At 38.0% G+C, this 23,022-nt stretch overlaps 1 protein-coding gene across 3 annotated transcripts in view; it reads left to right on the top strand.

The window, feature by feature from the left end:
* Positions 1 to 23,022, top strand: part of HNF4G (hepatocyte nuclear factor 4 gamma) — a 90,239-nt gene that overhangs the window by 53,748 nt on the left and 13,469 nt on the right. For 2 of the 3 annotated variants that reach the window (XM_070392116.1, XM_070392117.1), the window contains exons 1-4: positions 11,196 to 11,354; positions 15,164 to 15,335; positions 18,839 to 18,933; positions 21,987 to 22,093. In XM_070392116.1, coding sequence (XP_070248217.1) covers positions 11,219 to 11,354; positions 15,164 to 15,335; positions 18,839 to 18,933; positions 21,987 to 22,093 — 510 coding nt within the window. In that variant the 5' untranslated portion in view covers positions 11,196 to 11,218. Of the gene's footprint in view, positions 1 to 11,195; positions 11,355 to 15,163; positions 15,336 to 18,838; positions 18,934 to 21,986; positions 22,094 to 23,022 lie in introns of those variants that run through there. The other variant, XM_070392118.1, reaches the window with a different exon arrangement.

Here is a 23,022-nt window from a genome sequence, read left to right as displayed (position 1 = left end):
TTGAATTGATAAAAGTAGACTGAATTTGCTATGATTATCAAGATTTTTATATTATGTATATATACTATAAGAATAATTTTACCAAGATAAAATTAGGGAAATCATAAAAGAAAGCCTTGTGGTTTTCTGTGGATAAATGAGTTACATTTTATGTATAAAACCTGAGAACATGGTTGAGCCCCCTGACATTCACCTTTAAGCCAACTAATTCTATTGGCCGACATGGGTCATTTTATTAACTTCACAGTAATGAGATTGAAGTTTTTGGTCCCCACTTATATTATTGTGGAAAAGTTTTACTGTGTGTGACAGAAAAGCATTCTAGGGGGGAAAGGATTAATAAAAATTAGGGATATAAAATTATAGTAACATTTTATTATGGTATTTTTGAAAAACCAATCAGTGTGTTTTTCAAAAATAAATTTATCTAAAAGGATATAACATGTTTATCATTTCATTTGAGGCCATCATATACCTATCTTTATTAAATGGAGTGCAAATATTTAGTTTGATAATATCACATTAATATATTGTTCTCCCTATGTATATAAAAAACCTTTAGGAGGGACATAGAGCAGTTCTTGAGTGTATGACTGTCTATATAATCTACTACTACATTTTTGAAATGAAGAAATAGCAACTCATGTGTGTATGAATGCATGTATGTATGCATGTGGTACATATATATGTATTAGCTCCCAGATATTTCAGATAGTAAAGTTTAACAGTCATAATACATATGTTTCAATGTTCCAGTCTGTCAGTCAACATATTAACTGCTTCATTTTTTTTTTAATCCTCACCTGAGGATATTTTTCCATTTATTTTTAGAGAGAGTAGAAAAGAAAGGGAAAGACAGAGAGAAATATCAATATGAGAGAAACACATTGATTGCCTGCTGTATGAGCCCTGACCAGGGCCAGGGTGGAGAGGAGCCTGTAGCCCAGCTACGTGCCCTTAGCCAGAATCGAACCCAGGACCCTTCCGTCCACAGGCCCATGCTCTATCCACTGAGCCAAACCAGCTTGGGCTAACATTTATTAAACATTATACCTCTTCAGAACATACTTGGTATAGCATTGGCCCAAACTGAAAACCTCCTTGCCTGCATTTTGCGCAGTGCAGCAACTTTGGTATCAGAGTGCCTCCACAATCTTAAATATTCCACTAACTTTTGCTGAGCTTGCAGCGGCAACAAAGATAATGCCCATTGTAAAAGGAAATGCAGAAATAATAGCTGTTGAATGCTAACATGTTCCTTATATCCAGACTTGTTTTTTCCCTACCAAGTTATCTATATTCCTGTTAATAATTTAATGCTAATCAGCTCCTTATCTTCTGAAAAGGAGAGTCTGTTTAGAGTCACACGGCAACTGACCCTGAAGGTAAATTAATATATGCAGATTTCTCAGATCACCTCTTAGCTTTAGTCAGAGTATTTTCTTGATTACATTTAAATCTCAGCTGTGCAATCCTCCTTTTATCTATCCAAAGAGCATCTGATTTAGTTATAATACAGTTTCAAATCTTTTTTAGTTTTTCATTTTACATTTATTTGTAGAACTAGTTTTAATAATCTGATGCTTTATTAGCAAATAAACACATATGAACATGAGCCAAATGATAAATATTATAAAGAATAGTAACATATAGCTCAACTAATTCCACTATTTGGCAAGATGCTGTGTATTTCTATCCAACTCGTTTAGATTTTATTATAAAATCGCATTTTTTTAGTAGTGATTGAGTTGTTTGTTTGCATTGATCAGATTAAAGATGGGTCTAAAATAAAGATTTAAATTGTTGTCTTGGCCTTAACATTAATTGAAAAACAATATGAATGAGTGATAAACTATGGAATAATTATAACTATTTAAGGGGGATTTTAAACATATGCAAACAAGTCTATGAATGTTCAGTTTAACTTAAGAATGGTCAGCAATTATAGGATAGGAGTATGTTTCAAAACTAAGAAGAGACTTCTTAAATGTTGGGAATGACTGGTTTAAATGACCTGGTGACTCAGAGGTTCTGCTGGTTACTGCATGGTCATCAGCTAGAAGAACGGAGGAAAAAGACAAGCAAAATTTATTTTTGTTTACCTAAAAATGATATGTAATCTGGGCTTTAAGAAAGGATCTGTGAAGTTCTTTGAAAATAGAGTCCGATTATTACAGCCAATTTCAAACATCTTTCTTTCCATGTCAGTAATATCAACTTGCTTTGAAGATTGAGATGCCTATTTGTGTTTGTTTTAATTTTTTTATATGCTTATTTTCCTTCATCTAAAGTAGAATGGAGAGGATAAGAGATTTCTTTTTCAGAGGAATACTGGTTAGCTTAAGACAGTGGCAATAAGGGAAATAATGATTTTTTTAAAAATTTGAGTTGTTTTTTTTTTAATTTTAGAAATGAAAGGAGGCTTTGCTTAGAATTAATAAACCATTTGATTTGTTGGAGTTCTCCACTTAATAGTTCCCTGCTAACACTGAAACATATGCTGGGTTGATTTGGATTGTCATTCTTTTTCATTTGAACTTTAGTGATCACATGTGTGTACCTTTGCACTTGAAAAGGTGAAATATGGAAATAAGAGAAACTACAAATGCGCTTTTGAAATTAGTGTTTGTGTTTGCTAATGAAAAGTAATCTCAAAGAAATAAGTTTACAGAAAAAAATTATTAACTATAACTGAAAAATAGAATGTTTTAATATTGATATTAACATTTCAAATTATTTTCTTGAAAATAACCTTGATTTTTATTAGCCTGTTTTCTATTTTCAAGCACGCTATGAAGGAATGATTAAGTCAAATATAAAGTTTAGAACAATTTAACTGGTTTAATAGTCTTGCAGATAAGATAGAAATGTTTCTGCTATTATATTGCATAGTCAATAGTAAATTGAGTTGTTTTTTAAAACACTCTGTTGTTTTCATCTTTCATTATGTTGCTCTGAATAAACTTAAATGCCATATTTCACATGCCAGTTTAGAGAACCATTGTCTAAGAGAAACATTTCTCAAGAACATTAGTTGTGTTATTTAAAATCAACCTTTTATCTGTAAGTAATATTGTCTTTCTTTCTGAGGTATGTGACCTGATTAGGACTAAGAAGGTCCATCTTAGCTCACAAACTATGAGATCATGCCAAAGAACTCTAATATTCTACTCAGCTTCCTGCACAGTGACCTCTATTTAGTGATCTCTGTTAAGAGAGATTTTTAATAGATCTTAGTTTATCATATACTAGAGGCCTGGTGCACGAAATTCATGCATGGGTAGGGTCCCTAGGCCTGGCCGGTGATCAGGGCCAATCAGGTTCCCCTGCCTCTCTGCCTTCCCGCCTCCTCCTTCCCTCTCTCCCTCAGTGCCCTGCCGCTGCCGCTGGTTGCCCACCATGTTCTGCGCCACCCCCTGGTGGTCAGTGTGCACCATAGATTGAACTCCCATTCTCCCCGTCGAACTCCCGAGGGGACACTTTTGCATATTAGCCTTTTATATATATAGATGTTATATTTGGGGGCACAGATTAAGTTTATATATTTCACTTTAGAATATACTCTGAGTGGCCAGATTATTATAACCACCTGACGTTTGTAGGCAAATTAGCTATAATTTTGAGCAGAAGTTGCTAGAGGACCAGACCATTATAAATAGGGAAGCAGGTTGTTTACCACGACAGTAGAAGTGATTTTTTTTCTTAAGATATGGGTAAACAACACGATTTAACAGCCTTTGAATGTGGGATATATTTGAACGTGAGTGGCCAGATTATTATGACCACCCCATCAGTACTTTGTTGAGCATTGGAAAAAAGTCATGTGGTCCAATGAATCAGGTTTCCAGTTGCAGATGGCAGAGTGAGAATTTGGTGGAAACAGCATGAAAGCATGCACCCCACATGCATGAGTACAACCCTTCAAGCTGGTGGGGCAGTGTTATGGTTTGGGGCATTTTTTCCTGGAATGATTTGGGCCCTTTAATTCATGTGGAACAACATCTGAATAGCACAACATACCTAAGTATCGTTGCTGATTAGCTTCATCCTGTCATGTTCATGGCATATCCCAATGGAGATGGCTTCTTCCAACAAGACAATGCACCATGCCACGGTGCTTGTATTTTGCAGGGTGGTTTCAAGAACATGAAGAAGACTTTACCTTGCTTAGGTGGCCCCCACAATCACCAGATCTCAGTCCAATTGAGCATTTGTGGGACGAAGTTAAAGAGCCATCAGGCAGCTGGTTCCACAACCATCAAATCTCACAGAACTGGACAGTGCTATTCATCAGGGATGGTGTCAGATTCCTTGCATCACCTTTCAACATCTCATGGAGTCAATGCCAAGAAGAATCGTTGCAGCATTGAAGGCAAAAGGTGGCCCAACAAAGTACTAATGGGGTGGTCATAATAAGCTGGCCACTCAGTGTGTGTGTGTGTGTGTATCTCCCATGTTCAAAAACTGTTAAATCGCGTTGTTTATCCATATCTTCAGAAAAAAATCACTTCTACTGTCGTGGTAAACAACCTGCTTCCCTATTTATAATGGTCTGGCCCTCTAGCAACTTCAGCGTGAAATTATAGCTATTTTGCCTACAAACATCAGGTGGTCATAATAATCTGGCCTCTCAGTGTATACGTTACTTATTATAAATTACTGTCTTAAGAATTAGCATGAGGCCTGGCCAGCATGGCTCAGTTGGTTAGGCATCGTCCAGTGCACTGAGAGATTGCTGGTTGGATTCCCCGTCAGGGTACGTGGCTGGCTTGTGGACTTGATACCCAGGTGGGGGCCAGCAGGAGGCAGCCAATCGATGTTTCTCTCTCATAAATGTTCCTCTCTTTCCCTCTCCCTTCCTCTCTGTCTCTAACATCAATAAAAATATATAAAATATTTTTAAAAGAATTAGCATGAATATATGATGTTTTTCCCCAATTAAACCTTTAGAAATAAAATTAAAAGCACTCATACTTTATGTTAAATGTAAGGTTTAATAATGTAAGTCCCATTTATTTAAGGGTAATTGGTTCTATATCACCTATGCATAAAATTAATATAGTTTTCCTAATAACTAGTTAAGCTTTTAGCCTAATGTAGTCTTAGTGAATTTACTTATAAAAAGTACTTGAAGCAATAATGGAAAGCTCCCTGGGTGAGATCAACCTGTTGTTTGCCTGAAAATAACTGAAATTTAACATGAAAATATGTAAACACATACCTAAACTGTTTCATGTACCTATGGTTTATACAGTCAAATTGTATAATTTTATTTTGTTTAGTTGCATCACAGACATGCTTCCAAAAATCAGAGTTACTAAATTATGAAAATTCTGCAATCACCATTGAATGGAATACACCAAAAAATACTAAAGAGAGCATCTTTTTTGGGGTGATATTTGCTTTGGTTATGATGCATAATTCAAAAGTCACTATGGCTAAAATTGTTTCTCTGTGACATTTTCTTTTTCTCCATCTCCCTTTTTTTTCCATTCTTCTCCCTACTCTTGTTTAAGCTAATAAAAATATTCTAAATTTAGCCTCATTAATTTTAGAAGTAGAGATTGGGCACAAGAAGAGATATAAATTAATGTATAAAGACAAGTTATCTCATGTTAAAAATTAATACTAGAGAAACTCTGACAATCTCCACAAAGCCAACTCTGGTTTAACTGGGGGTCTCAACTTCCTTTGCGGAGCACACCAAGGTAGGCTAACTTCCTTAAGTAGCAGGCACCTTTTCTTTTCTTAAGAGCATTAACTGTTTTATTTTACATTTCTCTGATTACTAAAAAGGTTGAACACTTTCCCATGATGTAGTTTATTTCTCCATCAATCCTTTTATTCGATTTTCTTTGGGTAAGAGCATTTAACAGCTGTGCTCTTCCAACACGTTTCCAGGTGTACAACACATTATTGTTAACTGTTGCAACGTTGTACAGCAGATCTCCTGGTTTCTTCTTCTTGCTTAACTGAAACTTTATACCCTTTGGTTGATGTATCCCCATTTCTCCCTCCCCCTGGCTCCTGGCAATGACTGTTCTTTTTTTTGAATCTATGAGTTTGACTACTTTGGATTTCTCAGATTAGTGGACTTACGCACAGTTTTGGTCTTTCTGTGACTGGCCTATTTCACTTAGCATTATGTTTTTAGGATTCATTCATGTTGTGGTAATATGGTAGTGCACTCCTTTTTAAGGCTGAACATATTACAGCCCATTTTCTTATCCATTCATCCACTGATGGACTTCTGTGTTGTTTCCATCTTGGCTATTGTGAATATGGCTGCAGTGTCCCCCAACATCTCAGCAGCTTCACATAGTGATCTAGGGTCACTAGTATTTGTCACCTAGCATGTTAATGCATTTGTTCCTGTTATTTTGTAATTTAGTTAAATATTGCATAATCCAATGAAATATGAGTGTAAAAAAAGATACTTTTCTCCTATGAAAACCATGAGAAATACTTTGGAAGTAGATAAAAACAAGTTGATTAGAATACATAAAATATTTTGAAAAAAGCATAAAATTCTAGTAGGTTTCAACATTCAGATTGCTTTACAGATAGCTTAGACTTTGTTATCCACTAAAGAAAACAGACTAGAATCAAGGTAGCGTATGGGATTTATTAAACAATTAATAAAGAATCCCAAATAGTGGATTCTTATTCAAACAAAAGGTAGCAATTATATATATTGAAGCCAAATACACTATGAAATGTATTTTTGTGATTCTCTATTTTAATTATATTATTGGCTTAACCAGTTAAGGAAAATTACAAATCCTAGAATTTAAGAAAAAGAGGACTTCTGTACTTTGTAATTTATTGATGTGGGCGGGGGGTGGTGGGGGGCAGGCTGGGGGCAAAGAGAATCTTTCCTTTACTAGATGGAAGCTGACTGGATTCTGTGTGTGTGTCCAGATCCCAATATCATTAAAAAGACAAGCTTTCCACTTGAGGAGATATGCCTGCTATTTGGATCTTTAGTATTTTCTGGAAATTCTCCAGTTTTTACTCTATAAAATGAAGACAATAATAACAGTAACATGAATGGCAAGCAGGTTTCATCTTAAAAGGCAGCTCTGATTAATTGCTAGTGGCTACATGTGGCCGCTGTGCCAAGATGAACCGTGAGTGGAATGCCGTGCCCATAGTGATCCTGCCCATGGGCATGGGATGAGGTGGAACAATAGCACTGTGACAGCATTGTTCTCCTGAGCTTTACACAGCCCCCTCCCCCTCACCCATGGCTTTGCTTTTCACGGTTTTAGTTACTCTCAGTCTGAAAATATAAAAAGGAAAATTCAAGAAGTAAAAAAAAAAATCATGTTTTAAACCATGCTGTTTTGATCCTGCCTTCCTGCTCTGTCCCTTTGCCCAGCATCTCGTTAGTCGTGTAGTAACTGTCCTGGTGATCAGATTGACTGCCATGGTATCCGATTGCTTGTCTTTGAGTAACCCTCATTTTATTTGATGATGGGCCCATTGCCATTCACATAACTACTATAGTATATTGTTATAATTATTCTATTTTATTATTAGTTATTGTTCATCTCTGACTGGGCCCAATTTATAAATTAAACTTGATCGTAGGTATATATGTATAGGAAAGAACATAGTATTATATAGGGTTCAACACTATCCACAGTTTCAGGCATCCACTGGCGGGGGCTGAGGGGGGGTGGTTCCTAGAATAAATGACCCACAGATAAGGAGGGGTTAGTGCATCCACATTTTTTCTTAGTGTTTTGCAATCTTATAAATGAACTAGAAGCCTGGTGCATGAAAATCCTGCACGGGTAGGGACCCTAGGACTGGCCGGTGATCAGGACCGGTCAGGTTCCCCACCTCCCTGCCTCCTCCTTCCCTCACCACTTGCTCACTGACACCGCATGGTTCCCCGCCCCCCCCCACTGCCCCCCATCCCTGTCTCCTCCTTCCCTCACTCCCTCAGCACCCCACCGCTGCTGGTCACCTGCCATATTTCGTGCCACCCCCTGGTGGTCAGCGCACATCATAGTGAGTGATCGAGCCCCCATTCTCCTGGTTGAATTCCCGAGGGGACACTTTGCATATTAGCCTTTTATATATATATAGACTAGAGGCCCAGTACATGAAATTCATGCATGGGGGGAGGGGGGTTACTCAGCCCGGCCTGCACCCTCTCGCAATCCGGGACCCCTCGGGGGATGTCCAACTGTTTGTTTAGGCCTGATCCCATGGCAGTCGGACATTCCTCTCACAATCCAGGACTGCTGACTACTAACCGCTGGCCTTCCTGCCTTTCTGATCACCCTTAACCACTCTGCCTGCCTGCCTCATCGCCCCTAACCCTCACCTGCCTGCCTCATCTCCCCTAACCACTCTGCCTGCCTGCCTCATAGCCCCTAACCACTCGCTGCCTGCTTGATCGCCCCTAACCACCTCTGCCTGCCTGCCTGATTGCCCTTAACCACTCACTTGCCTACCTCATCGTCCCTAACCACTCACCTGCCTGCCCCAACTGCTCATCTGCCTGCCTGATTGCCCCTAACCACTCTGCCTGCCTGCCTGATCGCCCCTAACCACTCTGTCTGCCTGCCTGATTGCCCCTAACTGCCTCTGCCTGCCTGCCTGATTGCCCCTAAACACTTCTGCCTGCCTGCCTGCCTGATCGCCCCTAACCACTCTGTCTGCCTGCCTGATTGCCCCTAACTGCCTCTGCCTGCCTGCCTGATTGCCCCTAACCACTCGCCTGTCTACCTCATCCTCCCTAACCGCTCGCCTGCCTGCCCCTAACTGCTCACCTGCCTGCCTGATTGCCCCTAACCACTCTGCCTGCCTGCCTCATCACCCTTAACCACTCTGCCTGCCTGCCTGATTGCTCCTAAACACTTACCTGCTTACCTCATCACCCCTAATCACTCGCCTGCCTGCTCCTAATTGCTCACCTGCCTGCCTGATTGCCCCTAACCACTCACCTGCCTGCCTGACTGCCCCTAACCATTCTGCCCGCCTGCCTGATCGCCCCTAATTGCCTCTGCCTCAGCCCCCGCTGCCGCATCTTTGTCCAGAAGGACATCCAGAATGACATCCAGAGGTCATTTGGCTGTCCGGTCTAATTAGCATATTAAACTTTTATTATTATAGATTGTTCTCAAAGGCAACTTGATGGGATGGTGAATACACAATACAGTGTACAGGTGATGTGTTGTGGAATTGTGTACCTGAAACCGGTATAATTTTGTTAACCAGTGTCAACCCCAATAAGTTCAATAAAAAGGAAAAAATGAATGGTTCTCTGCCTTATATATATTTTTAATTATATTTTATTGAGTTTAGAGAGGAAGGGAGAGGGAGAAATAGGAACATCAATAATGAGAGAGAATCATTGATCAACTGCCTTCCCATGCCCCTCCCTACCGGGGATCAAGTTACAAGCCTTGCCAAGACCGATTGGTGACCCATCTCCCAGTTCACAGGTTAACATTCAACCATCTAGCCCAGTGATTCCCAAAGTGGGCGCTGCAGCGATCCAGGGGGGCTCTGCAGCGATCCAGGGGGGCGGTGGTGGCCACAGGTGCATTTGGGGGTGATGAGTAACTGCTATTAAAATTTTAAAAAAATTAATTTCCAGGGGCTGAGTAATATTTTTTCTGGAAAGGGGGCGGTAAGCCAAATAAGTTTGGGAACCACTGATCTAGCCACACGGGCTGGGCTCTCTGCCTTACATTTTTCTTCCTTTCCTTCTGTTGCAACACTCCCATTGGTGACATCTCTCAGCACTAGTGAGTTATTACCTAGACAAGAGAGTGCACACAATTCAATCCTTTGGTTCACAATGGAAACACTTTTGTGTAAGTTCACCAGAAATGAGAACCACTTCATGCACATGAAAGCCACAGGATTTTCTTGCTGTCTACTGCTCCAAAAACTGAATAACTACTAGTACAGTTAGCCTTCACTAAAGAAAATCAGCCCATAAAATGTATCCTGCAAATATTATTCTCACTATTAAGAGACTACAGAATATGAAGGCCAGGGGGCTATTTCGGGATCACTGTTTGATTCAGTGACTTGCAGCTAAAGTGACTCTGCCATTGTCTTCACAATTCTTCATGTGGTTTTGAGTTTAAAAGGCCAGCCTAGCCTGCCCAGGTGAAAAACACAATAATTTCTTTACTAATTTATTTACAAGTTTTATGGTTTTAAAAAATTGACTAAGAAATAGTACCTTAGAGTAATCTTTAACAAATGTAGAAATGAAATTCTGACTTCATAGTGTAACCGTGGGTGGAACCTTTTCTTAGAAGATAAAATTAATAAGTGTATTCTCAGAAGTAAAATATAGTCATTGAATACTATCTTCTAAATGCTCTTTGTCACATATACACTTAAAAGATATCGGGTGCTATACGGAAGTTAGATATAGAGGGTTGGTGATGAGATTGTGTAGATCCACACTGGTGAGGGAAGGCTTCATTCAGGTTAATACCTAGAATATAATAGGCATCAGAAGTCTAAAGAAATGGAACCTTATTCATGTCCCAATTATTTATTCAATGCTTCTGCCCTTGGGAGGTTTGCAAACACCCAAGGGACACAGACTCATACATTGATAGTTAGAGAGAATATGTTAAAGGCCTTATTAAGGTTATGCCCAGGTTCCTACTGAAATATATCTTAAATCCCTGTCATTTCAAATTACAAGCTTGTTTTATTACAACATAAACAAAGTTAGCTTTACTGTATGGTTAAGAACACTTGAAATTGTTAAGAGCTTATGTTAAGTGTTAGCTTAGCGTTGTGACTTATCACATTTACAGCGGTAAAGTCCCATCTTTGGGAACATGTAGTATGTGATTTCAGCCCCTTCAATAAGATAAATCTTGGTTCAATTACAATTTAAAACCTGACACTCAATTCTCTTTTCTATGTTGAATCCTCTTAATGACATCATTTATTATCTACTGGAAATCAATCTAGGAAATCAAGTTAGTCCACTAAGCACTTCAGGTAAGGTGATTTCATGCAACATTCCAAGATTATCACAGGAAATTGCTTTCGTATGCCATAAAGCAGAAGCCAGGAGCCGAGCTGGCCTGCTGAAGGAGCTTACAGCTTTACGGCTCCGCCCACAGCCGCTCTTGAGTCACTCAGTTACAGTTAACTTGGGGTTATCACTCCCCGATTGAAAGCCTGGCAGCCCTCACACAGCCCGGGCTTGTGGAGGCCTTGGATGTGTGTCTCTAAGTCAATGATGAGGGTATCGGAACCGATCCTGGACATGGATATGGCAAATTACAGTGAAGTTTTGGACCCAACGTATACAACCTTGGAGTTTGAAACCATGCAGATTCTGTATAATTCAAATGGTGAGTTCTCATCTGCTTATAAATATATATTTTTAAGTAAGTATAGTGGGAGAAGTCAGAGTGAGCTTCCCAGGGTGGTAGTCCCAGGCTTTAATGCGAGATACATTGGGACTCACATTTTAAAGCCATACATCTGAGCCTCTGGACTTCATCACAAATTTTAAATTAATAATGCTCTGCCCATTCTATGTTTGCGATAGAAAAAGCCTAGCTATGCTTAATAAAGTAACCTCAGAATTCTGTCATGGCCCAGTTAGGTAAAAAGAGTTATTTTGTTTACTGTAAATCACAGTAATAAGTAACATTGGCAGATTGGCTGTAAAGTATATTTTCTAGGCAATATTTAGATGACAAATAGGACAGAGTTTCCGTAGAACACTGGACAGTTTTCCTAGTTGCCCCCTACTTCATTATTCCAGTTCTCATTGCTGCCAGTGAGAAACTGCATTGAAAATTACTACCAAGTTTTTGCATTGCACACAAATATGAAAAGAAATAAAGGTTTATATTATAACCCCACTTGACAAGCTAATGTTTAGCCTCAAAAGCTCTTGGTATGCATCTACTGTAACATTTTAACTTTAAATAAGACATGAGTTGTTTAGGGTTCAGGTCTTTTTATAATACAGCTTACCATTGACTTTAAATTTATTTTTTAAGTAAAAATATTGTCTAAGATCAGTTATAATTGATAGAACTCTTAAAACCTAGTAATTATGTGTAGTGTGGAAAATGTGTGTGTGTATGTGTGTGTCTGTGTGTTTAGTTCAGAATTGAGAATGTAACATACTCAGATTATCTTAATTTTCTTCTATGTTGTATTATTGGTGGAACAAGTATTACATATTGTCAGAAGATGAATTCTGAAATTTTAGCACAAAGAGAGTTAAAATGAACCAATAGTGCAAATCTTAGAAAGTCACTGTTTTGGTTCCTTATGTTTAGATTTGATGAGAGATATTTAACAGAGTATTATTTATTTCAGTAGAATCATGATTTTAAAAAAAAGACTATCGATTGCTAATAGTAGAGATAGGCATATCATAAGTATTTACTAAAATAATTGACTTTTCAAAATGTTTTTGGACTTGTTTTTTTCTAATAATGTTAATAACATATGAGTATGACATTAAACTTAAAGCTGCTGAAGGAGCTTACAGCTTTACGGCTCCACCCACAGCCGCTCTCGAGTCACTCAGTTACAGTTCACTTGGGGTTATCACTCGCCCATTGAAAGCCTGGCAGCCCTCACACAGCCCGGGCTTGTGGAGGCCTTGGATGTGTGTCTCTAAGACAATGATAAGTGTTGAATTTTTTCGTATTTTCATATAATCATAGAATGCTGTCAATTCTAAAATACTTCTAGCTGCCTATTTCTAGTATCTATTTTTTTTATGTTACAAAAAGAAAAATTCTTACATTTGAGTACTAAAAGTCACATGGTTAACCTTAAGCATATTCTTATTATTTTTTTAACTTGATGAAATTACATATGACTAGAAACCCAGTGCACGAAATTCGTGCACGGGTGGGGTCCCTAGGCCTGGCCTGCGATCAGGATCAATCAGGTTCCTTGCCTCCTCCTTCTCTCGCCGCCCATGCACCGCCACTGCACAGTTCCCTACCTCCCCGCCTCCCTGCTCCTTCCCTCGCCACCTGCGTTGGCCCACCACCCACCCCCGGTTCCCTGTCCCAGCCCAGGGCCCAGCCCCTATCTGGTGATCAGGACCTGCCAGCCGGTGGGAGGGACCTGGGAGGTTGGCCACCGGCCCCAAGGAGTGAGCCGGCCCTCAGCCTCCCTGGGAAAGGGCCGCGTCCACCACCACCCACCCCGGGATCCCCATCCCAGCCTGGGGGCCCGGCCGGGGGGAGGGACCAGAATGTTGGCCAGCAGGCCCCATTGGCGATTGGGGCCTGCAGTCTGGGAGCAGCTCCTGCATTGAGTGTCTGCCCCCTGGTGGTCAGTGCGCATCATAGCGACTGGTCATTTGGTCATTCTGTCGTAACAGCTTAGGCTTTTATATGTATAGATTATGTCTGTCTACTCAGAAATATTAGTAAATGGAAAATTTATGTTGTTACAGAATGTACTTGGGACATGACAACCATTCATTTTATCTTTTGTTATTTTGGAGATGTAGTAATGAATTGTTATATTAATATTATACAGTTATATAAATTAAAAATATTACCTTAGATATTCAGTATCTTTTAAGTACATACAGATTTTTTAAGCCCCATGGAGTGGTTTTTAAAAAAAATACATTTTTTGTTGTTATTTAGAGGGAGAGGAAGGGAGAGAGAGAGGAAGAGAGAAACATTGATTGCCTGCCTCCTATACACACCCTCACAGGATTGAGCCCGCAACGCATGCATGTGTCCTGACTGGGACAATGTCCAACTAACTGAGCCACATAGACCAGGGCGAGTACATACAGATTTTTTAAGATGTAGTCAACAACATTAACTCATTTAAATACTTAAGTAAAATCATCTGTGGATTTTTAAAGCCTCTTTCTTCATAACTATATAGTAGATCCCACTTTATGCCAGGCACAGTTCTTAGAGCTAGAAGACAGTGAGGGTGGATGAGACAGATAAATGCTCCGCCATCACAAAGTTTGTATTCTACAGACAGAGATGGATAATAAATGGGCAGACCATTACAGAATATAATTTGAGACAATAAATCAGTTATTATTATTATTTTTTAAATAATTAGAGTTCTAGGTTCTACTTGAAGGGAAGATGGGAAGTGACTCTGGGAAGTTCAGAGAATATTTCACAGAAAATGAGCGAGTAGAACAGAAACTGGAAAACCGGTTGGAAGATACTTGTGATGAAGAACTCTCCTTCCAGGCTGAAGGAATAGCAAATGTAAAGGCTCTGAGATAGAAAAAGACTTCAAGGAGTAAAAAGGCCACCTTGCTGGTGGTCAGTGAACAGGGTGAAAAATAGATAGTACTAGATGGTGGAATGGGAGAGGTGGGAAGGGGCTCTATCCACGGAGCTTCAGAAGCCACGGTGTTACTTACCTGTATCTAAGGGTTGGATGCAGAAGGCTGGTAAGATGTGGCTTTCTTATACCAGGAGCGCTGTGGGGCTTTGGAGTAATGAACAGTAGGGAGCAAGGATGAAAGGAGAGAACTTGGACAGAGGCTATTGCAATGACCCAGGGGAAAGATTATGGTCAATTGGATAAGGGTGGCCATTGTAAAAAGGAGAAAAGTTATGGATTCTCTAAGTATTTTAAATACAGACTTTACTATTGGATTGGGTATGAGTGATAAGGAGAGAATCCATTGAAGACTCGTAGGTATTGGCCTTAGGTTCTGGATGGTACTATAGACCTGTATGGAAAACTGAAAGAATAACATGTTCTAGAAGGAAAATCAAGGTGTTCTGTTTTTATACATTAACTTAAAATTCCTCTTAAATGTCAAAGTAAAGTTGTTAAATAAGTATTTGGGCATTTCAGCCTGATGCCTGTGGGAGACATAGGGGCTGGAGATAAAATTTGGGGTTGTTAATCATACAGATAATATGTAATGTTGTGGTACTAGATAAGCTGCCCTTGAGAAAGAGTGTGGTTGGGGGACTGAGCCCTGTAGTGTCCCAATGTTTAATAGTCAGAGGGGAGAACGGATGAAGACTGGCAGAATCAGCCATTGGTTCAAAGGAAGCAGTTTGTGGGGCCTCCAAGAAGCCCAGAGTGGACTGTTTCAAGCCTCTGAATATTTAGTTGGGTGATTTAACTAGAAAGACTCAGTACTGACTCAAACTCTACTCCACCCTCTTTTTTTGAACAGATAGTTCTGCCCCAGAGACGACAAGTATGAATACCGCAGACAACGGGGTCAACTGTCTGTGTGCCATATGCGGGGACAGAGCCACAGGGAAGCACTACGGAGCGTCCAGCTGTGACGGGTGCAAGGGCTTCTTCAGACGCAGCATTCGCAAGAGCCACGTGTATTCGTGCAGGTACCTGAAACGCTCCTTTTAGCAAAGGCATCTGCAGAGGTGTTTCAAAAGGCATGCAAGAAGGGAACACAATTCAGAGCTTTTCTATTTCTGTAGCCCTCGGAGCACAGTCTGTAAGCTGCTTTAAGAATGAGGATGTGTGGGTGTGTGAGCAGGACGCGCGTTCACCAAGGTGGTTCTCTTTTATGAAATGTCCAGAGTTATGACAACGTATATAAAAAATTCCACATACTTATCACTCAACTTAGACCAATATAGTTGGAGCCCAGTGGACGCCTTTCTCTTTCTCCCCTCTCTCCCAGAGGTGACTGTTGTCAGAAGTTTCCTGTCTTTTCCTGGTATTTCTTTATTGTTTTACCACATGTTCATATGCCAATAGGCATACTTAAATCTGCATTTCAATGGCTTCACAGTTTTCATCCTTTTTCAAGTATTGGTATTCTTTTAAGCATCATTGTATCTTGAATTTTTTCAAACAAAATTAGAAAAGTACGGATGACTTTGGTAGCATTTTTTAGCTTTTTTAAGTTAATGGATGAATTTATATTTTCAGTTCTAAAATTTTAAATCTATTTCTTGTGCCACAATTTTGCCATTGAATTTAACATTTTATCTAAAACTATATGTTATGTGTCCCACATTTCTAGTAGGCTGGCTTTTCTGTTTGAATATCTAGTCAATGTCATAGCACAGTTGAGGGTTAGATATGTCACAATGAGTGTTCAGAATGACAGTTCTTGAGTGCAGATTGTGCCTGGGAAGAAGTTAATTCTTTTCCAGTGTGATGCCATTTGATTTCTAAGGGTGTGGAAAAGTTAATACATAACTCTCCAAATATTTAACTAGTGTTTTCTAGTAATTTTTCCAGGAAACCTTAGTATGTAAAAAAATGTAAATCATTCACTTTAACACCTTTTTGGTAAACAAAAAATAATATTTAGATAGATCTTGCTTTTATAAACAGCAAAACTCCAAAGATAAAATGTAGACCAATGTAGATTTCCAAAGTCATCAACAAAAATAAATACAAAATAACAGGTAAACAGTACTTTTTTGAGTCATGTGTTCTGTCAAAGGTGAAATCCATAGATATGAAAAATAACAATCCAAACAACAAAATCCATCAAAAACTTTTAAGAATCAGAGTTTATCAGTAGCATAAAGGGCTTTCAAGATGTCCATGCTTCCTATCTGAGAAAAGTAGGAAAGGAGTGTTACCATAGCAACTTTTAGAAATTCAGAAGAGATTCCACCAACATGTAGAGTTGACTCACACTTTCCCTTCATGAGTATTGCTACCACCTTGGCCTTCTTTACATATTTTGCTCTTAAGCAAATGCTACAATTCTCCATTTGGAAAATTGTTATATTGATACAAATTTAGGATCATAAAGTTTTTTTTAAAACTCACATTTTGCTGGTTTTAAATTTATCCGTTCTCTTAGATTTACTAATTTCATTTTCTCTCTAACTCTTCCAAAACACTGAAGTTGGATTTGCCCTTTCAAGCACTTTAAATTACTGCCTCAATACTTCTCACATTAGGTTATTTATTATGGTTGTCTGTAAACTTGTATGTGTACCCTACTAGGTTATAGTTTCCTTGAGTGGAAGAGATAGATAACATTTCTCTGTTTAATCCCTACACCAGGATCTTATACACAGTAGGTGCTTAATACATATGTATTCCATTTTGCATTAGTTTAATGTTAATTGAATGTGTTCTCCTGCTGTGATTGTTGGTAACCTGGCCCTCTCTCCTGAGTCTCCTCAGCTATGTATTCTCAAATGAACAATGATTTTTTTCCTCATCCAGGAAGTATGTCTCTCTTCCAGCTCAGTTCATCGATAATAGGCTTTATACTCATTTCATATTTAGTAGCCATTCATATTTTTCTAGAAGAAATATTTTATATAGGTCACAAAATATATTATTTTATTCTCATCGTTACTAATCAACCACAAGTAATCAGAGATATACATATGGATAATATTAAGCCAGAATTTTAAAGAAATGTTATTGCTTACTATTTGTTTAATATTTGTCCCAAAGTCTTTAAAGTACATTCACATAACAATCTCTTACAGCAGGCCCTCCCTATCTTACAATTGCAAATTAACTGGGGTGTGTGTGAGTGGGTGTTCAGTTACATTGCCAAATCCTATCAAGAATGGTAGACCTGGGAATCAAGCTTCAGGTCTAATTCCAGAAATGGTACTCCTTTTCTTTTTTAAGTGTACAATTCAGTTTTTTTTTAGTATGTCCACAGAGCTGCAATCATCACTACAATCGATCACTACATTTTCATCATCCTATAAAGAAACCTCTTACCCTTTCCCACCAACTTCCTCTCCACCAATATGAGGCACACAGTAGTCTACTTTCTGTGTCTACACATTTGCCTCTTCTGGACATTTGATATAAGTAAAATTATATACTGTGTGGCCTTTTGTGTCTGACTTCTTTCATTTAAAATAGTGTTTTCAAGGTTCAGCCAAGTCCTAGCTTTTTTTGGAACTCCATTCCTGTTCATTGTTATTGATCATATCCATTGTGTGTGGGAACCACATTTTAGGTATCTATTCATCAACTGATGGGCATTAGGGTTGTCCTCACCTTTTAGATATTAGGATAATGCTGCTGTGGACACTTGTGTACAAGTGTGTGTGTGAACATATGATTTCTTTCTTTTGGGTTGATATCTAGGAGTGGAATTGCTGGATCATAAGATAACTCTATGTTTAACTTTTTAAAAAACTGCCAAACTTTCTCCCTAAGCAGCTGCAGCATTATATATGATGACCAGTGATGTGGGAAAGTTCAGTTTTTATGCATCCTCATCAATACTGGTATTGTCTTATTTTTTTTCCTAATTAGAGCCATTTTAGTGGATGTCAGGTGATATCTAATTGTGCAGAGACTACTCAGTGCTGTTCTTGACATGTAATTGGGCATCTATTTAGAGTAAACTTTAATTGGATGTGAAGCACATTTAAAATAAGTTGAAAAATATTTACAATGAGAAAAACATGAAAGTGCAAAGGAATGAAGTTCTGATATAGTCTCCATTACACCGAAAACCTTTAGCAACAGGCAATTGAGATTTATATGTCAAAGATGTTTAAACTAGGTTTGGCTTTCATGACTCATGATAGAAATGACCATGCGCACTGTCATTCAGTTTTATTTTATTCTAAAGGCTACATGGGAGGTGAGGCTTGTATTCCCATGTATGTGCTGATCATGGTTTTATGTTAGAAATGATAGCAGGAGGAAAGCTACAAATGTTCACAATCTGGAAAAGTCAGTTTATTGTTCTTTTTTTGTTTTGTTTTGTTTTGTTTTTGAATTATATATGAGCGTTCAGTTAATTGTTCTTATACATTCTTTCTATTGGGCCAAATTTGGGCATACTTATTTAAAGTCTATTTGTTTGTTTCTTTGCTTCTTTCCATAAATAATTATCTGAAAAATTAATACATCTTTTTTTTTAATATTATAGGTTCAGTCGGCAATGTGTTGTTGACAAGGACAAAAGAAATCAATGCAGATATTGTCGATTAAGAAAGTGTTTTAGAGCAGGAATGAAGAAAGAAGGTAACATATAACATAATAATGATACTTAACATTATCAATGAAGAGTGTTATACACACATTCTCATTTCATCATAATAACATTTTCACATGAGTTCTGATTTTTCTTAATGAAGAATCTGTGGTTCCTTGAGTTTAAGGATTTACCCAAGGAACTAACACCCAGTTTCTATCTGATGACTAAACCAGATGCCATTTTTTTTACTGCTGTGTTACACCTGTCAACAAAACTGTTGTCTAAGTAACATTCCAACATCTTGTTCAAAAAATAGATGGCCAATATCTATTAATCAGTTGAAATTATAACTGTATTTTTAAGCACATTTTTACTGTTAATAAGATTGAATACCTTTATTTTATAAACATTAACTGAACAAGGACTGTGCATGCATTCATGTATTTATTTAACAAATATTTATTGAGCACTGCTACTTCCCCAACACTGTTCTGGGTGCTGAGGTTTCAGTAGTTAGCATAATAGAATATTTCTCCCCCTCGCAGAGCTTGTCTTCTATTGAGGAACAGAAACAGAGTGGATACTCTATTTTAGTGTGAACAATTTCATTTTGAATATATTAAATAATCTGGTTATATTATCCTACAGCCTAACTAAGGTTAATTTAGAAAGGTATTGAACACATTTAAACGTTTGGCAAGCAAAAGTCACTATAAGATTTATGCATATCAGTTTTTTCCACATTCCTGTGCCGGTCATATACACAGAGATAGTTTTCAGAACTATTTCATAAACTATAAAGAAATTAATGGAATGAAATCACTATTCTTTAGAAATGTAAGATCTATCAAACCTGTCTTGAACATAGCTGTTTTTTTCTTTTGACACTGAATATTTTAAAGAGACCAAAGTTTCAATAGTTTTGTTCAGGTTGCTAGTCTCAAAAAAGAAGGCAAATGAAAGTTCCCAGAGTTAAAGGAGAGGCACTTTCCTATTTAAAAATGACTTATGCCTGCCCTGACCAGTGTGACTAAATTGGTTGGGCATCGTCCTCTATACCAAAACGTTATTGGTTCTATTCCAGGTCAGGGCACATGCCCAGGTTGCAGGCTCCGTCCCTGGTAGGGGGTGTGCAGGAGGCATCGATCCACATCAATGTTTCTCTCTTCTCCTTTCCCTTTTTTCTAAAAATCAATAAACTATTTTTAAAAATGGTTTATATCTAGTCACATATCAGATAGTTTATGGGTTGATTATATACTTTTCCCATCATTTTCACCCATCTCCACTTGCAGATCACCATCCTTTATTTCCTTTAAGAGTTTTACCCTTTTTTATATGAATTATTTTCAAAAATAGTGAAATTATATCATCTACTATTCACAGAATAATACATTAGTATTTTCTAAATACATTAGGAAGTAACGTTTGGATTTTAGCGTGGTTATATTTCCCTTATTTACAATGATAGCATCATATCCAGTTTAAGGTGGAAATATATATAAATATGGTTTTCTGTTGAAAACTTTAGCAGTAGGAAGGTTACAAATGTCCATGAAATATTTTAGCATTTTTTTTTAAAGATTGATAATGTAAGTTCAATTCATAAAAGCATAACTTACATTTTTATTTTTATCTCCCTAAATGTATTTCATTAGTTTAGGCTGAAAGTCAATGATAATTTCTGCAAAAAAAAAAAAAAAAAAAAAAAAAAAAAAGAAAAAAGAAAGAAAGAAATGAAAAAAGAGAAGGATAAGCTACCAGTAAGTAAGATTTTAAAATAAAATATTGATTTATTCCAACTTAAAATCTACTCACTCTTAAAGGCAAAAAGTTCAGTGTTTTCTCTTCCAAATTAATAAGTTGATAGTTAATAGTATGTTTGGATAGATAGTAGATTTTAGCATAGAAATTCATGAATTTTTAAAACATAAAGTTGTTTATTATAATTATAATTTTAGAGAGAGAGGAAGGGAGAGAAATAAAGAGATAGAAACATCCATGAAAGAGAAACATAGGGATTGAGCCCTCAACCCAGGCATGCCCCAGACCAGGAATCGAACTGGTGACCCCTTGGGTCATGAGTGGACACTCAACCACTGAGTCACATTGGCTGGGCAGAAATTAGTTTTTTAAATAAAAAAAAATAACTGCATTAAAAATGATGATAGTTCAATGTTTCATCCTCCCAGCAGAACAGGGCAGAGCATTAACTTAAATAATTTAGGGGCTACCGGACTTGTTTTGGTTAACAGAGATAATTTTACCTCCTAAGTTTTGAAATCCAACTTTTAACATGTGACCTCTGTTCCTCTTTGTGTGACAAATACACAAGTCAAACCCCCTCTATTCATCCTTATTAGTTTTAGGAAATTTTATTGCGAATTTTAGTTTTCAATGAGGAATTTGGGGATACACATTTTTCTTTCTTCCTCTACTGAAAAAAGGTTGATCTAGCTCCCTCTTCGAAGTCTTTTCTATAATAGGGGGGTTGTTTCACCTTCCCAAATGCTGCGTTTCCAGCCTCAGTCTTCTCAGGAGAGACGTGCTACCTGCTGTGCCTTTGGCTTGATTCATGTTGTAAACTTTCCCAAGAACATTGTTTCCTAAGAGATCATACGATTGCAATCTTAAAATCACCACAACTAAACTAAATTTTCTTTCCATTTTTGCTCATGGCTTAGAAGAATAAGAAAATGGAGGTTTCAACTTGACTCATATCTCTGATAGTGAATACACTCTTCTCTTTGACCTGGTCAATCTCATGGGCGATAGATACTCTTCCTCCAGTTACCTCACGGTTTTATTAACTCTAAGAGTTTGGAAAACCATCTTACCGAAATACAGCACGCCTGAACTGGCTGACCCAACACTTTCTAACATGCATGCCGTCATGAAATCCCAACAGGCAATATTTTTTGAGCTCAAGTGACAAGCCTGGCTCTGTCTTCAAAAGTGACACAGAATGAGAAGTGTCTTCAGTCACACTTCTCTACATTTCCAGGTCTTTTAGAAACATCCCTTCTCACTTTCCATACTTTATTTTGTGACACGTAGTGAAGAGAAGCGACCAATAGACATTGTGATTTTTCTCCCCTAGCTGTGCAGAATGAACGTGATCGAATCAGCACCCGAAGAAGCACTTTTGATGGCACCAACATCCCCTCCATTAACACGCTGGCACAGGCAGAAATGCGGTCTCGCCAGGTACCCACCTCGCACCAGCGTCCCACCCTGCTTATAGAATCAAATGGACCAGCATCCCACCCTGCTTATAGAATCAAATGGCTGTTTAGGTGTAATGCTGAAATAATCTAACTTTTTTCAAATGTGCTCATTACTAACCTAAATCACGTGTATGCAAATTCAAGAGTTTTACTTTGAAAATATTGGTCGAACTGTTGACTTCACTGTGATGTTTTCTGGACCAGTTCCAATTTATGAATGGGACGATGAAATGTATTTCAGTGGAAGGTTGTAGAATATACATTTGTTTACAAAGTTCATTTGAAATACTTCATGTGTGCACAGGGCTTGGCTCTGGGGGGAGAATCTCGTTTTGTTGGTTGAATGTGTAAAATCAGTTATCACAACTTTTGGGGAGTTTGGTTGAGACGGATCATCAGAGCTTCCTTCCTTACAAACAGTTTCTAGACTCAAGAACTCACCTTGGCACCTGCTTTGGAAATAGGTGTTTAAGGAAAGAGCCAGATTTTGAAAAGCGCAAGAGAAAGTTGAAGTTTCTAGCGTGAGAATATCAGTTCTAGGACATTAGTTATCTACATAAGTAACAGTGGCTGAAGAATCAACTAAACAAACCCTTTCAGACAGTTTATTTTAACATTGCTTCTATTAGAAATGTTAGTGATATTTTTTCTATTATAAAGCAAATTATGAAATAGCTAACTATTAATCCAGCTCTATAATGAGTCAGTGCAGCTACTTTCGTTTTTGATAACACAAGGGTAATATGATGAGGTTAACCTCACCGTTATCATCAGCATTGCTTGCAGATTACCTGATGGCCTATAAAGTGCTTAGAGAATGGCTTACAAGGAGGTGTGAGGAAGGACACACGCACTACAGAAAGACACGTACACACACATTCAGAAAGTGCAGAAAAGTTCATAAGAACT

The sequence above is a fragment of the Myotis yumanensis genome, unplaced genomic scaffold (assembly GCF_028538775.1).
Source record: "Myotis yumanensis isolate MYYU_CA2020_CCGP unplaced genomic scaffold, mMyoYum1.0.hap1 SCAF_15, whole genome shotgun sequence".
NCBI lineage: Eukaryota > Metazoa > Chordata > Mammalia > Chiroptera > Vespertilionidae > Myotis > Myotis yumanensis.
The sequence above is the reverse complement of the archived record's forward strand: the minus strand, read 5'-3'. Positions and strand labels throughout refer to the sequence as shown.